This window comes from Notamacropus eugenii, chromosome 4 (assembly GCF_028372415.1).
Source record: "Notamacropus eugenii isolate mMacEug1 chromosome 4, mMacEug1.pri_v2, whole genome shotgun sequence".
Lineage (NCBI taxonomy): Eukaryota > Metazoa > Chordata > Mammalia > Diprotodontia > Macropodidae > Notamacropus > Notamacropus eugenii.
In genome coordinates this window covers 12,084,194-12,099,972 of record NC_092875.1, presented here as the reverse complement: position 1 = coordinate 12,099,972, position 15,779 = coordinate 12,084,194, and the positions used below count along the sequence as shown (strand labels likewise).

The 15,779-nt window shown below is 49.0% G+C and overlaps 1 protein-coding gene across 4 annotated transcripts in view; it reads right to left on the bottom strand.

The window, feature by feature from the left end:
- HIRA (histone cell cycle regulator) overlaps window positions 1-15,779 on the bottom strand; it is an 86,587-nt gene that overhangs the window by 46,153 nt on the left and 24,655 nt on the right. For 2 of the 4 annotated variants that reach the window (XM_072599816.1, XM_072599817.1), the window contains exons 2-5: window positions 6,897-6,959; window positions 4,408-4,518; window positions 2,668-2,758; window positions 1,743-1,837 (exon numbers count right to left, since the gene is read on the bottom strand). In XM_072599816.1, the coding sequence (XP_072455917.1) occupies window positions 1,743-1,837; window positions 2,668-2,758; window positions 4,408-4,518; window positions 6,897-6,959 (360 nt within the window). Of the gene's footprint in view, window positions 1-1,742; window positions 1,838-2,667; window positions 2,759-4,197; window positions 4,519-6,896; window positions 6,960-15,779 lie in introns of those variants that run through there. The other 2 variants (XM_072599818.1, XM_072599819.1) reach the window with 1 other exon arrangement.

Here is a 15,779-nt window from a genome sequence, read left to right as displayed (position 1 = left end):
CTCAAATTCCCTCCTCTCCTTCGATGCTGCCCCAACCCTGGCGCAGACCCTCATCCCCTCACACACAGGTGGCTCTGCCTGCCTCAGCCAGCAAATGAATTTTCCTAAAGCACAGGAAGGACCGTGCCACCCCCTTCTCCCCTCATAAACTCCAGTGGCTCCCTGGGGCCTCCACATGCAGATCCTCAGAGCCTTCTCACACCTCACTCCCTGACACATACTCTTAGCTCCAGTGCCCCTGGCCTCTTGGCTGGGCCACAAACAAGATCCTCCATCTTTTGGCTCTGGCCACTTTCTCTGACTCTCACCTACATCTGGATGCTCTCCCTCCTCTGCTCTGATTACTGACCTCCCTGGCTTTCCTTTTCCCCCCCAAGGAAACTGAGGTTAAGTGACTTGCCCAGGGTCATACAGCTAGTTAAGTGTTCCACGTCTGAGGCAGGAGTTCAATTCAAGTTCTCCTGACTTCAGGGTGGTGCTCTAACCACTGCACCACCTAGCTGCCCCTCCCTGTCTTCCTTCAAGTTCCAACTAAAATCCCACCTCCTACAGACAGCCTTTCCCAACTCAACCCTTCTTAATTCTGGTACCTTCCCTCTGTTAATCTGTTCCCTATTTATTCTGTATAGAGCTTGCCTTGTGTATATCTGTTTGCATGTTGCCCCTCCAGCAGACCATCAGCTCAAGGGTAGATTTGGGCTTTTGCCTCTAATTGCATCTTCAGCGAGGAGCATAGTGGCTGGCACACAGTAGGTACTTAGTAAATACTGACATGAGGAGACAGGATTTCTGTGGATATATGGGCATGCCTGGGGGGAACCAGTGCTGATGCCTTGACATGATGGATTTTCTGAGAGAGGGTCTGTGGGGCCTGTCAGTCTTGGTAGAGAAGCAAAGCACAGATGCTTCTGTTGGTGATGGTGGATGGCCTCCAGGGATCTGCTTCCTTTTCTAATGCCCCTTAATACTTTTTCCCTTTCTTCCTCATCATTCTAAGAGTGACTACTTGGGACCAGAGGATTAGAGCCAAAGAGACCCTGGCAGTCCCCTAGTCTAAGCCTCTATCTTACAGAAGCCCAGAAGCCCCTAATTCACCTCAGGGGCAGAAACAGCCAAGCCAGGAAACGAAGCAGGCCTGCCTGCTCCTGCACCCACTCCAAGAATGCTGCCCTGCTGACGGAACGTGAAAATGCCCAAGTTTCAGCTTCGTTTGGGGGATAGAGTAAGATGACCTCAGATGGCAGAGGAACTGACAAGGCAGAGGGAAAAACAGGAGGGACAGGGAGTGGGGGCAGGGGGGGAGAAGGACTGAGATGGAAAGAAAAGAAAGGAGGGAGTGACAGGGAGAAAGAGAGAAGGAGGGGACAAAGAGAGGGAGATGATGGGGGGAAGAAAGAGAGGAAAACTATGGCAGGGTTCCCAGGTAAGAGCACTTTCCTCCCAGGAGTCTTCATGGGTGGAAGGAATGGGGCACAGGGTCCCAAAACAGGATGTCCATGCTGGCAAAAATCTTAGAAATCCTGTCCTCCTGCATCTTCTCTTAACTAGGCTGGGGAAGACTGCCTGGGGGGCAAGAAGCAGCACCCTCACCACATTTGGTTCCTGTTCCTCTGACTCCTTTTCCCTATAAAGCTCCAGGACCCTGGACCTTTGCAAGGAGGGTGGGAAGGAGTGGGGGGGAAGGCGAGCCTCCTGGGTGCTCTCTGGGTTTTTCTGAACCAATCAACTGGCCATTCACTCACCGCCTGAATGGCTTCTGAGAATCGACACACATCGCCATTGCTCTACGTTGGCAAGCTTACTACTGGAACCAAAAACGGTGCTGGGGCCGATGTACCTGTGAGAGAGAAGCCAACAGGTCACCACTTCAGCCCTCATCAAACACCAAGGATGCAAAGAACACACAAGTCGCCAAGGCAGGGCTGCATGGACAGGCCTCTCTGAGGAGGGACAGTGTGGCCTGTGCTTTTGTGGACATGGCTCCAGGGGGGGGTCCTGACTTCTGGTGTCTCCATTAACATGACCTCTGTAGCCCCCTTGCCATGGGCATGAGCTGATGACAGCTGACATGTCTACAGCATAGGTTAGCAGTCCCACTGAGTCAGCACTACAGACATTATTATCCCCAATGACGAGAGAGCAAGTCACATTTTTATAACTCTTAAAGGGATGCAAAGTCCCTTCTACACAAATATAGCAGGGATGGAATCTAAGAAAAGGAACCCCCTTTTACAGATTAGGAAACTGAGGCACAATCAGGATAAATGACTTGTCTAGGGTCACTCAGCCAGGAAGCATCAGAGCTAGATCACAAATTGGGGCTCATTTCACCACAAACAGGTGAAGAAACTGAGACTATGAGAAGTTAGTGATCTGCTCAAGGTTCCATGGGGATCAAGTATCAGGGCCTGGGCCTGAGTCCGGACCTCCTGCTGCCAAATCTGGAGTAAAATCCTAGTAGAGCAGAACTGTGGTCCTTCTGGTGAGAAGCAGTAGGACTCAGCCTCAGGGTTAAGCTAAGAGTCTGTCCAGGGGGCTCCAGGAAGATGCCCCCAAACTGCACATGAGCACTTGGAGTGAATGATCATCCATACAGGGGATGGGGAAAAGGAGAACTGGAAAACAAATGCTTCCAAAATAAAACATGAAAAAGAAAACGATGCTTACGTAGCCCGCTTCCACACCATAATCAGTTTGTCATCTCCCCCAGAAGCTAAATACATCCCACTGTTTGACCACCGAACACAGTTCACACAAGCTAGGAAGAAAAAGAAAAGAGGTGGATGAAAATCCCCAATTCACGCCCATTTCCTCTTCTGCAGGCTCTGGTCCAAGAATCACAGGCCCCGATGTGGGAGACATGAGCTGGAGCTCTGCCAAAGCCTGCGGGCAAGCGGCTGGGGCGGCGGAGCAGGGGACACCTGCATTTATCTGTATCACAGCTGAAAAGCATCTTGCTGTGAACACAGCAATCGATCAGCCCTTCAACAAAGGCCAGAGCTGCAGCACTGGCCCACCAAGAGGCCCCTCCCTAAGTGGAATCTCCGTGCCAATGAGGGCACTGATGTCCCACTGGGCACACACAGGCTCCATTCTGGTCTGATACCTACCAGATCTGGCCAAGAGGTGCTGCAGTTTGGGGAGGGAAAAATGGTAAGTGACCTGGGGAGTCATTAAAGGTAGTAGTCACAATCCAGCTGACATCATTTCTGGTTTTAGGAGGAATGTAACATAAGCCATGTCTTTCTTTCTCCAAGGGACACATTCTGGAGCTTGAATGAGCTCAGAGGACTGCATGGTGCAGGGACCACTGAAGTGGATGTCTCCTCACCAATGCTTGGGAGCCATGTAGGGCATAATGAACTGACTTGGGCTGCCTGGGAGGCCTGGTCCTTTCTTGAGCAGAGCCAACAAGGCAGACAGACTCTGTATGTATAAACAAGGACATCAGGCAGTGTCCACCAGGTGAAGCTGAAGCTTCCAGATGGTTCATGGCTCAGTCCTCAGGAGAATCAAGTTAGGGCCAAGAGAATGAAAGCCACTGTCACCAAAGTGGCCTGTGGCCAGCCTGGGTCCAGGCCCAGAGGGTGCTCCAAAAGCAAGGATGGGGGAGAAGCATCTGAAACCGGATTGAAGGCTCAGAGGACAAATGCCAAAGGGACCTTGGAGCTCAGTCACTCGGCACACACATCCCATTTTACAGAAGAGGCCATGAGGGCCCAGGAAAAGTTAAGTAACTTGGCCAGAGTTACACAACTAGCAAGTGGCCAAGCTGGGATTTGAACCAGGCCCTCTGACTGCACATCCAGGGCTCCTATCACACCATGAAAGGCGACGCGCTGAGGGACAAAAGGATGGATTAACAACAACTCATGGGGAACCAGCAGGGGAACAGCAAAGCTGAAAATACCATGAAAATAAAATGGTTTCACCGGGATCAAGGGAAGGGGAAATTAAGCCACAAACACAGAAAAGGACTCTATGACATCCAGGCAGGTCCCCAGAGGGGTCCTGGCAGGGAAACCCCGGGAACCACGCTGGTCCAACTGGAAAACCACAGCGAGCAGTCCATTCTCTTCCCCCTTCCCCAGAATCTTCCTATTGCTAGGAAGCTGGACCCAAAGATGCACAAGACATGTGTGGAAGCCCTACTGAATCAGGCGGTAAGACTCATGAGCAGGAAATCACCAGAGGTACCTGCAGGACTGTCCAAAGGTGGTTCTGTGGGTTGGCCAAGTCTTCTGCTGAATAACTCAACCAGGTGTGTAGCCAACATCTGTGCCTTCTGACAGCAGACCGGGGACATTTACCGCTGCACGGGGCCTTATATTTCTAATTACAAACACATGGGCTAACTTTGGGCAATCTGCCAACACGCAAAGCCCCCGAAGGGCTATTCTGTAATACCTAAGTGATTGTCCATCTGGCAAAGCATCTTGGGAATATTTTCATTCTTTTCATCTTCCTCTTTGAGGACTGGAGCCATATTCCAGATCACAACCTTCCCAGAGTCTTGCCCTACAAGGAACAGGAAAGAAGATGTCAACAGACTCTGAAGTGCTAGCCTTTTGGCTAGGCTGTCTTCATCCCAGCAGGTTTCCAAAAGCTCTCTACTTCCAAGCACAACAACGTATCTGTCCAACTAACTCCCCATCGACAGACCAGAACCTGAAGAAACACCACACAGGGCTGACCTCAAGGGGAAAAGTAGAATAACCCAAAGCAGAAGCTCTTAGTACCCTCCTGACCCTGGGAGGAATGAGAGGCGCTGGGCCACAGTTGCAGCTTGGGCCCCAGGGCAGAGGCCAATCCCTTAGGTTACAGTCAGCAGGTGCCAGGTGTTGTGCTGGACACCAAGGAGCACTACCCAGGCACACTCCAAACACCCTGGGCCTTCAAGGGGCTCATGTTCTTACTGAGCTCATTCGGCCCTCCAGCTCGGATACTGTAAAGACCTGATGGCTTGGCTGCTGCTTCTGCTAAGTTTCAGGTAAGTTCCAGGGGGTCTATGATGAAGGGCTCCCACTGCCTCTAGTTTCAGCTCTGTGCCACCCATACTGTGAACACTGGGGAGCTCCAGAAAGGAAATGGCCAGAGAAATGTCAACTTTTGGCACGTCCCAGCCAAGAGCCAACTAAAAGTGGCCTGTCTGAAATCAGAGACCTGGGGTCAACTCCTCACTCTGCAGCTTGCTACCTACGGACAAGTGTCCCCCCTTCTCTGGGCCCAGGTGCCCTTAAACAAGGCAGGAACAGATGCTGACTAAAGTCCATTCTAACCCTAAAGCCTGTGAGTAGGCATGTATCCACATCCACATACACACACACCCACGTATGCACACACATGCACACACACGTACACATACATACCCCTGTCTCACAGGGTAACAGGAGTACAACGAAATGTACCAATTAAAGGTCTCCCAACCTTACAAGGCTCAAGGAGGAGACTTATTAATGTACCCTCCCCATAAAACACTGTAGGAGAATATAGTAGGAGGAGAACGGGGTCTGTGGAAGAGCACTTGCTTGGTGGTGGCTCCCACTGGTCACTCCCTATGAAGTGGGATGCTGAGGCTCTGCAGTGGCGACATCTATCGCTAAAGCTGACTGGCGTCTAGACCAGTCTGGCGTGGCTACGATGAACCTCAAGGGGCAGAGAGTCACCAGGCACCAAGTAGTTGAGGGGGAAGGAGGGGAGTGGGGGGCACCAGGGATCCTATGGCCATCAGGATTAATTGTGGCTGTTCTGGGCTGCCTTAAAGTCTTTCCTAATACTCCCCGGGTGCAGATGGGACCCAACACCAAGAAGATGCCAATGGGCCCCCAAGTTCACTGCCTCAGTCTGAATATAGACAAGCACTCCTGTGCTCCTGCTCTGGTCTCTTTTCAGGCGAACTCTACGCGCTCTTCCCTTCCCAGAGCCCTTGTTGGGGGTCCTGCCTCCATTAAGACTCCCCTCCTTGGCCCCCTGTACACTCTTGAGGCCTCACTCACTCTGGCCTTGGGGTCACTGATCAGAGGAGGGGCTTCGACCAGATGCTCACAGAGCTTCATGGGACTAGGAACTAGCAGAGACCCAGAACATTCCTCGAGGGAGGTGATGCCCTCCACTCTACAAAGAAAGAGTGAAGGCCCAGGCAGCTAGGGGTTCCACCCAAGGTTACCAGGCCCATTCAGATGCAATGTAGGGTCCAGGCTTTTTCCATGAAATGAGGAAGCCAGTTGTTAGGGCTGGGCATGGCTAGCTAAAAGCTCTTGCTCCAGTCAGCCCGACTCCAACTAAACCTTTATAACACCATGACTATCTAATGGGGGCTTCTGACAGCCAAAGGGGTGGGGGTGGGGGTGAGAGCAGGAGGGCCCACATAAACTGTACAGCTTGACTTAACCGGGTCACTGAATCTAGAACCTCAGAGTTGGGGGGAAGGGACCTTAGAATTGAGGAGGTGCCTTAGAACAGGGAATGTCAGAGCTGGGAAGGGGTCTTAGAACAGGGAATAGCAGAGGTGGGAAGGGTGTTAGAGAACAGCAAACAAAGTCTCAGAGGAGTCAGAAGGCTTCACTAAGATCACATAGAGGCAGAGTCAGAACTAGTTACCAAGTCTCCTCATTTAGTTCTTTCTACTACAACACAAGGTGATCCTCCACTGTCACTAAACATCAACAAACACAAAATCATTCTCATGTAAGAGTGAGGAAGAATTAGAAAGGTGTATGTGTGACCAGGATGTTCACACAGTGAACAGTGTATGCACATGCGCATGTGCGGGGGTGCTTCTTGGCCCCAGCCACCCGGCCATCACACACCAAAGGGGAATCTTTGAGTAGATCATGAGTCTCCAAGTGTGGCCTGTAACTGTCCCTCGCCCCCTCTCCATTTCACTGCAGACCTACCTTGCCCTCCAGTTGCAAACTTGGTCCCGTCAGGATGAATATCAACAGAAAAAATTGGTTTGCCTGGAGAAAAAAGAAAAGAAAGACATCTCAGTGCTCTATCCCTTAGAAGACAAGATACATATTTACGTCTAAAGTGCATGTCACCTTTTTCTTGTGGTCACTGAGACAATAGCTAACTTTTACATGGTGTTTTTAAGTTGGGGGAACATTTCCTGCATTACAACCTTGTAAGCAGGTGATATAAGTATTAATTACTGCTCCTATTTCACAGATGGGAAAACCCATGATTAGAAATGAAGTGTCTTCCCAAAGGCCCACAGTGACTGAGCGTGGGAGCCAGGATTTGAACTGAGCTCTTTGGATGCGAAGAGCGCCAACCAAACCTTTTTCCAAATGTTTCCTCCTTATCTACCTCTGAGAGTGGCAGAGCCGTGTGACAAATCCTCAGATGCTCTCAATCTAAGGAGAGAAGCAGGGTCATGTCACATTGCGGCTTCCTTTGACCAGGGCGGGGTCTTAGCCTGGGCTGGGTGAACTGGATTCTTGCTGCTCAGATAACAACATTTCAATGTAACTGGTTCCCTTTCTAATCTAATGTATTTTATTTTTTGCATTTAAAAACATGACTCAGAGAAGGGATCCCTAAGCTTCACCATGGAGGAGAGACCCAGGCCAATGGACAGAAATGGTTCCGAATGCCTGCTGTATCTAGAGTCTAGGTCTTAAGAGAGATGATCCTGAATTATCCTGAGGAGCAACAGCTGGGCCAGCTTAGCACATCTGTGACCGATCAGTGACTACTCACAGTGTAGCAGGAATGGGACACAGTGGGTGCTTGGGCAGATGGACAAACATCCCTCTAATATCCAGGTCTGAATTTTCTACTGCTTATTGACCACCTTGGCCTAAGGACCCACCATCACTCCAAGCTCTAAATGCCTTCTCTTTCCCTTGGCAAACAGCCGCACCATCCTCCTCCTAGTGACTCAAGGACAAAAGGAAGAGGCCAGTGTGGATGACAGGCACCAAGCGTTCTCTCCACCCATGCCCCAGAAGGGAAGCCCCACCTGGCACTCTGCCACCACCATCACTGAAAGGTTAAAGAAGAAAAGTGGGAAGAGCTGGCCTAGACACTGCTGGAAGCAGCTTGATTCTGGCACATCAAGGGACCAGTTCTCAAGATACCAAATGCCTGGGATGAGTCAAGGATATTGTTTCTACTGAAAACAGCAAGCTAGTAAACTTCCAACTCAACTATACACCGTTTCCATCTCTGGAAAATCTTCATGAGAAAAATGTTGACAAAGGTTGAGGACATCCTTGATGAAGGCAGGAGATAGGAACAAGAAGGCTCTTTGCAGACAATACTCTCTAGCAAAGTGGGTGCCAAACTGCACCAAGATGGCTTCCTTGTCCAAATTCTGTCCACCACTGAAATCCCAGGTTCATTTCCTAGCTCTATGAGTATTCAAAGCTGATGACATTTTACAGGTTCATAACTGAATGTTTGTTGACTAGAAATCAAATGAGATCATATTTGTAAAAAGCCCTGAGGACAGTACCTGGCACATAGCCAGTGCCACATAAATGTTTATTCCCTTCCCTTTGATTCAATAGAGCAAAATGTTCTATGCAGTGGCCACAAGGAAAGAGTAACCATCAATACTCACGACCTAATCGGGAGAAGTGGCGTCCACGCATGTGCGTGTGGAAGGGGGTACACTGGCCAGGTAGCAGGACTGAGGAAGAACAAAGGGCTTTGCCGCTATCCCTACATTACCGACTGATTCAGAGAAGAACCCAGACGTCAGGCCCACACCCTGGATCCCTGCACAAAGACGGACGCTCCCCCAGTGCCTGCACACCGAGAGGCTTAATAAATACTTGTGAAACTGGAATCAAGGAGACACAATGATCAGGATGATATAACTGAACACAGCAGTAAAAGGAAGCCAAATTTGGTAACTGCAGCGACCAATGCGAGGACCAGACAACAACAGCAGAGAGGACGGAGGGTTAGGACTAGAGATGACTACGATGTCTCAAAAGAGTCATCAATAAAAATAAGATACAATCCTGGGGAGGGATACAGACTAGTCAGAAGTCAAGATAACTGAATGGAAGGAGCTACAAAACAATGTGATTTCCTATTACCCTATAGAGTTGGAAGTGACCCAAGACCTCATGGGGTCCTACTGGAACCTGAAACACCAACCCTGGTGGCAGTGAGCATCTCCCCTGCCTCCTCTCCCCAAGCAGCTTGTTCATGTTAGGGAAGTTCTGGTTCCTAGATGCTCTTCCTTGGTCTTACCTCCACCCCTTGACCTTAGTTCTGGTTTTCTCTTCCCTAAAGCAGCCATCTACAGTTCCTCCAATGGATCCTCTTCCAAGGTCTGGTTTCTTAGTCCCCTTCATCCTTCTCCTTTTTTTCCCCTCTGGAAGTACTCTGGCTTATAGGCATCCTTCCTAAATATGGTGCCCAGACTACGACCTGCAGTCTCAGCCAGGCTGACTAAAGGAGGCTCATCATTACTGGACAGTGGCCCTCCACTGATAGTGCTTAACATCAAGTCATCTTTTCTGGTTGCCACACCACACTAGCGCCCAATGACAACAGACTCCTGTGGTTGTTCTCCATTAGCCCAGTGCTTTATGCACACATTCAGGAAACTGAGTCACAAAAAGTTTGAGTGACTGGTCCCAACTCATATACCTAGGAAATATCAAAGGATCCGAGCCCAAATCTTCCTGATTCAAAATCCAGCATTCTAAATCACTGTGGCATGCTGTCTCTCACACTGAGTCTGCAGTCCACAGGCTCTCCATCCCCACAAAGGAATCACCTTCTCCCCATGCTCCATTCTGTACTTTTACAGCTCCTTCAAAGGAACCAAAAGGTTTGGTGGTGTTCAACATCTTGTAAGCCAACAGTACTCCATGACATTCCACAGCAGCCTGGCCTGATCCCAGTTCTTTTCTACTCTGTATGGTCCAGGCTGCATTGATTCCTGATGCTTAGGGCCATTTTTCTTTTAAAATGTTTCCCTCCCCCACAAATTATGAAGCAGTTTTCCCCTCTCATCTCTCTACCTCTACTGAAAAAGAAAAAACAGAAAAACCTTGTAACATCTAAGTAAAGTCAAACAAAACAACTTCCCATATTAGCCACACCCAAAAACAGGCGTATCATTCTGATTCTGATTAGTCCACCCCCTCTCTATCAAGAGGGCGACAGGATTCTTCATCTATTCTCTGGAATCCTGGTTGGTCACTGCACTAATCAGAGTACGTAAGTCTTTCAGAACTGGTCATTTTTATAATGTTGATATTAGAGTGTATAAATTGTTCTGCGGGTTCTGCTCACTTCATGCTGCATCAGTTCATACATATCTTCCCAGGGTTCTCTGAACCATCTCTTCTCTTCTTATAGTACAATAGTATCCTGTTACATTCATCTATGATAATTTGTTCAGCTGTCTCCCACTAGATGAATGCTTCCTTAGTTTTGAGCCCTTTGCAACTACAAAAAGAGCTGCTACAAATATTTTTTTTACATATGTGACTTTTCATGTCAAGGGGTTAGGGGATCAGAAGGGTTTGATACTTTTTGAGGCAGAGTTCCTATCTGTGCTCTAAAATGGACAGATCAGTTCCCTGCTCCACTACCAGGGCATCAATGTGTCGATTTTCCCCCCAACCCCACTCGCATCTATCACTATCTTTATCAACCTTGCTTATCTGATGGGTGTGAGGTGTAAACTCAGAGTGGCTCTCTTTTAAATTTCTCTCTTTATTGGTGATTTGTACCATATTGCTATACAAAGCTTGGGATGTTTCCCCAGGAACTGCCCATTCATATCCTCCGACCATTTGTCAATTAGGGAATGAACCATTCTTATAAAGTTAAATCAGTTCTTTCTTTATATCTCTTCAAAATGAGACCCTTTTTCAGAAAAATTTGATGCAAAATATTTTTTTCTAGGTAACTATTTCTCTAGGGTGACTTTTATGTGCTAGTGTGTGTGAAGCACAGGAGTGCCTACTTCGACTGTACATGTGATAAGTTCCTTGTATTCTAGGTAGGAGCCTGGGTTCAGAGGTGCAAGGATCCTAATACAAGTTTGGCACACTCCTGACTAGGAGTGAACTAGGAGGCAACCACCATCATGAGGTTTATGAATAGCAGTATAACCTGAGAAAGTAGGGGAGTAATTCCCATAGACCTGCCATTGTTTACAGACTTATTCAACTGAGTCTTTATTTTTCTATTTCTAAGAGGACAAGGGGAAACAGGAGACTATCCAGGGAATTGAATACAAAGGAGGAAAGCTATGGGAAATGAGTGAATTCTAGGGATAAAGGTTCCAAAGGCTGGGAGTGTTTAAAGACTGAGTTTCTCAGCGCTAAGGGTACACCAACATATCAAAAGATTTCCCTGTGGCAAAAAAAAATCCATTCTTTTTGCACCCTTGCTGGAGCTGGGGCAGATACAACCTGGTGCTGGGTCTCCAGCTCCCCTTTCCCTCAATCAGTACATGTGCCATATACATCTGATCATCCTCCCGCCACACCCTCCCCATCTAGCAGCACAGCCAGGTGACCTGTGGTATTGGGAAGAGTGCAGCCCCAAACACCAATGCATCTACCAAGATGCCAAGCTCCCCTGCCAAACCCTCACCCTACCTGGTAAAACTAGGAAAAGTACAAGACACTCTAAAGTCAGTCAGAGAGAGAATGAAAAGAGGCTAGAATAGCTGTGGGACAAAGATCACACCGAGGCTGCATACACAGGGGGAAGCCACTGCGCTCCACCCCCCCAGCCAAGGCAGGCAGTCAATACGTATTCATATTAATGCCAAGTACTGGACTAAACTCTAGGCAAAAACCAGTCCCTGACCTCGAGGAACTCACAGTCTAATGGGCACAAAGCAAGCTCTCTACAGCATGATTAGGTCAAGCACTAGCAATTAAGAGAGGCTGCTAAAGGCTTCTCAAAAGGGGGATTTAGGGAGGCCAGCAGGCTGAGATAGGAGTAAGAGGCTCACAGGGAGACTAAGGCTCAGACTCTGGGGTGGGGGGGGAGGTTTCCAATGCAGGGGTGCAAATCCTGATTCAATTCCATTAAGTCATGGTGGGGAGGGGAGAAGGAAGACCTGCCTCAGTGACAGACTGAGTATTGATTAATTCCCCCAAGGAGGAATAAAGGCCCCCACAGCAGGAGAGGGAAAAAAGCCAAGATCAGACAGCTGGCCACTTGGCTCCAGTGGAGAGAGCAGGCCAGCCTTGGCTGCTCATCAGCAGAAGTGCCAAGAGGCCCCTCCTGAGGGACCAAGACAAGGGAAGGATGGCAGTGGAACAGGCTCTCCACCTACCAATGACTGAGATACAGCCCAACACAAGTGAGTGTGGTCAGAGAAAAGGAAGATTCTCCCCCACTGGCTACCAGAGCAGGCCACAGGGCTATTATGCGGGGACAGGTTTAAGAAGAATGACCCTGACAGGGCCTCCAAAGATCCAAGTCCATGAAGCACTCCATCCTACACATTCCAAACACTTTTCCCCAACGTCCTTCCAGGTTGTACAGAAGACCAAGGGAAGAATAATGGTAGTCTAAACTGCAATGGTGAGCCAAGTCACCTGGGGAATGGAGCACTCCCAGTTACTGTTCTCCAGCATGCCAGGGCTGGGATGGCCTAGGGAGGACAGTTCTGCATGGCTGCTGCTAGCCTCTTACAGGGTTACACTCACTTGCTTCGGGCAGCAGCTTGCTCATTTGTAGGTGGAGAGCAGGAGGGTTACATGTGTTGAGTTCAGATTTCTCGATCCCTCAGATGTGGGGCTTGGAGGACAGGCTGGTCTCGTTTGTGTTTTTCAGAGGAAGAAAGTGACGTGGAGAATGAGATCTTCCATTCGTTCATTTGCCAAATGCCTACAGAGTGGCGCATTCAAAGAGCAGAGGATGCCAGGATCCAGGATCAAGGGTGGGAAGGAACCTCAGAGGAAGAAACTGAGGCCAAGGGATCAGGTGACCCACCTGAGGTCCTGAAGGTAAGCAGGAGAGGTGCTGAGATTTGATCTCAAGTCCTTTGCCTCTAGAGTTCGTTCCACTGACCCACACTGGCTCAAAAATAACTTCAAAGACTGGCTACAACCTCTAGAAACTAGGACTCTCAGTGAGAAGTCTCATCATCATAGTGCACATTTCTACAGCTCCTGATAAAGAAACAGCCTCAGAGAAGGGAAGAGACTTCCCTAAGGTTAAAGGGCAGAGCCTTTAATCAAGGTCTTTAAAGTTCAAGGAGAGTATTTTTGGAAGATATGGATACCAATTAAGCAGAACGTGGAATGAATGGGAAAGAGGAATAGTCAGTGCTGAAGCACTGGAGAGGAGAGAGAACAACTGTTCAGCGGATTGGATCATGGCAGGCTTCATGGAGAAAGCATGGAGGCCAGAGCTTGAAGGAAGGGAGAATCTGGATTGGGGTTGGGGGAAAAGGAGAAGGGTTGGGGAGTATGGAGCAGTAGTTAGTGCCTCATTCTAGGACTAGGGGCAGGAGAATTTCAGGCTGAGATTCTCCCCCATGGGGTAAGATGATGGTGAACTTCTCATCCCCATTCAAACATCACAAGTCTAAGCCAAACCTGAGCCACCCATGCTCTGTGGGCATAAAGACACCTTTCTTCTTCCTCAGAGTTTCAAAGTTGAAGGGGGGAGAGAAAGAAGGAAAGGGAGAGTGGGAGGAAGGGAGGGGGGGCAACTTGGGGGAGGGGAGGGTTCTTCTCTCCTACATATTATGCATGGTCTTGGTTGTGATTCTGTTTTCTTTATAATTTTGCTTGGAAAACAGTCACCCCTAACCTGAGCTTTGGGACACATTTTATTAGGACATGGAGAGGAGCTTAGTCCATAGGCCCTCTCTGAAGTCAGAAGATTGGCTGCCCAGCCTGTCACTTCCTCTAACAAGCTATTTCCTGTCTATGTAGGAGGGATGAAGGCTGAAGGAAGTCCTCAGATACATTTGCCTTACATCCTGGTATCTTCTCTGGGTACTGGGCAGCATCTGGGCATCTCTCATGCAGGACAATCTGGACTCTAAGAGAAGATGGCCTCTTCTAGACTGGTCTCTGCCCCCTGGCTTCATCCCCCAAACTCCTTCGGTCTCTAAATGGATGCAAAGAAGGCTGGCTTATTCCATCCTTGGCACAGGGCCTACTACATAACAAGACCTCCACAAATGCCTGCTGATTGTGCATACTGGGTATTTAATGTCCGATGCATCCAGCAAACATTTGTCAAGCATCTCCTATGTGGACGGCTCCGTGTTCGGCACAAGAGAAAATACCACAACAGTCTAGACTCTCTCAAGACTAATCTGGGGGATGGACTTGAATTACAGGTCCCAACCTCATCGCCTGATAGAAGCTCCACCTTTAGCCACCCACATTGAGTCTAGGCCTAGAAAGCTGGCTGATCTCCAGCAACAGCCACGTGTATCTGCATACTAGTGGCAGACGGAGCAACCAAAACAGACCTGAGACAGCTTGAGATTAAATTTAAGGCTAATGCACAAGTGAATCTTCTCAGAAGTCACATGCTTGGGCAGAGGGAGTTTGGGGGCAATCTTTCTCTTTTCAGTCCCAAAGGGCTTCCTGGAGGAGGGCAGAAAGAGCTGTCAAAGGAGTGATCCATGGCAGCTCCGCTTTTCAGAGGCAATCCTGGCTTCCCTTTGATTTCTCTTTTCTGCCTTTACTTTCATTCCCTACAAGGTCCTACTATCATCATTAGCTCCTGTCCTACGTTGCTCCTTCCCTTCTCACCCAAACTCCTGGGGAAGGCTGACTCTAGCCAATGGCTCCGCCTCCCCTGCTCTCACTCCTGAACACTGACAAGAGTGAAGAGGCTTCCAACGAGTGGTCAATGGCCTTTTCTTAACCCTCACCCTCCTTCCCCTCTCACCAATTAACACTGTTGATCACACTCTCTCCCTGGCTTCTCATTGCTCTGCTTTCTCTTGATTCTTCTCCTGCCCATCTGCCTTCCTCTTGGCCAGCTCATCACCCACATTACAACCACTAATCATGGCTACTCCCTGAGACTCTTGCCCAGGCCCAGTTCTCTTCCCTCTTGATATGATTTCTATAGCTCCCATAGGTTTAGAAGGATGACTGCCAAATCTCAATGTCCAGATGCAGTCTCTCTCTTGCACTACTAACTACATTAACCATTTCAAACAGAATGCATCTCTAGGCATCTCAAACTCAATATGCCTCAAATAGAACACACTGTCTTTCCCCACAAGTCCTCCTTTCTTCCCAACTCTCCTATTTCTGTCAAGGGCACTGCCATCCTTCTAGTCACTCAGGCGTGCTGACTTGGCATCACCCATCTTGCACATCCAATCGGCTGCCACATCCAGTAGCATCTGACCCTAGCACACTCCTAGGGTAGAGCCCACCCTCTTTCTGCCCCCAACATAGCTTTCTCACAAGTTCAAGCTCTGCTCAGATATGCTACAGGAGGCTCCCTGGTCTCCCTGCTTTAATCTCTCCCATGCCAATCTGTCCTCCACAGAGCCACTAACATAATTTTCTTAAAGCAGAAGTCTGACCATGTCACAAACCCATACTCAATAAAGTCCAGTGGCCCCTAAGAGGAGACTTTTCTGGTGCCTCCAAGTACCTGGTACATGATACATGCCCACAACCAGAGTTCTAGATCACGAGCAAGTCAGTAACAAATCTGCCATCCTCATTAGGCACCTGACCTGGACTGAGCACTGCTGGCAAGCCCCTACAGACACTAGCCCTGGCTAATGATGTAAGGAAACAACAAAGCAAACAAGTTATGACTCAATGCACACAGGCCACTGTGCCCGAGGA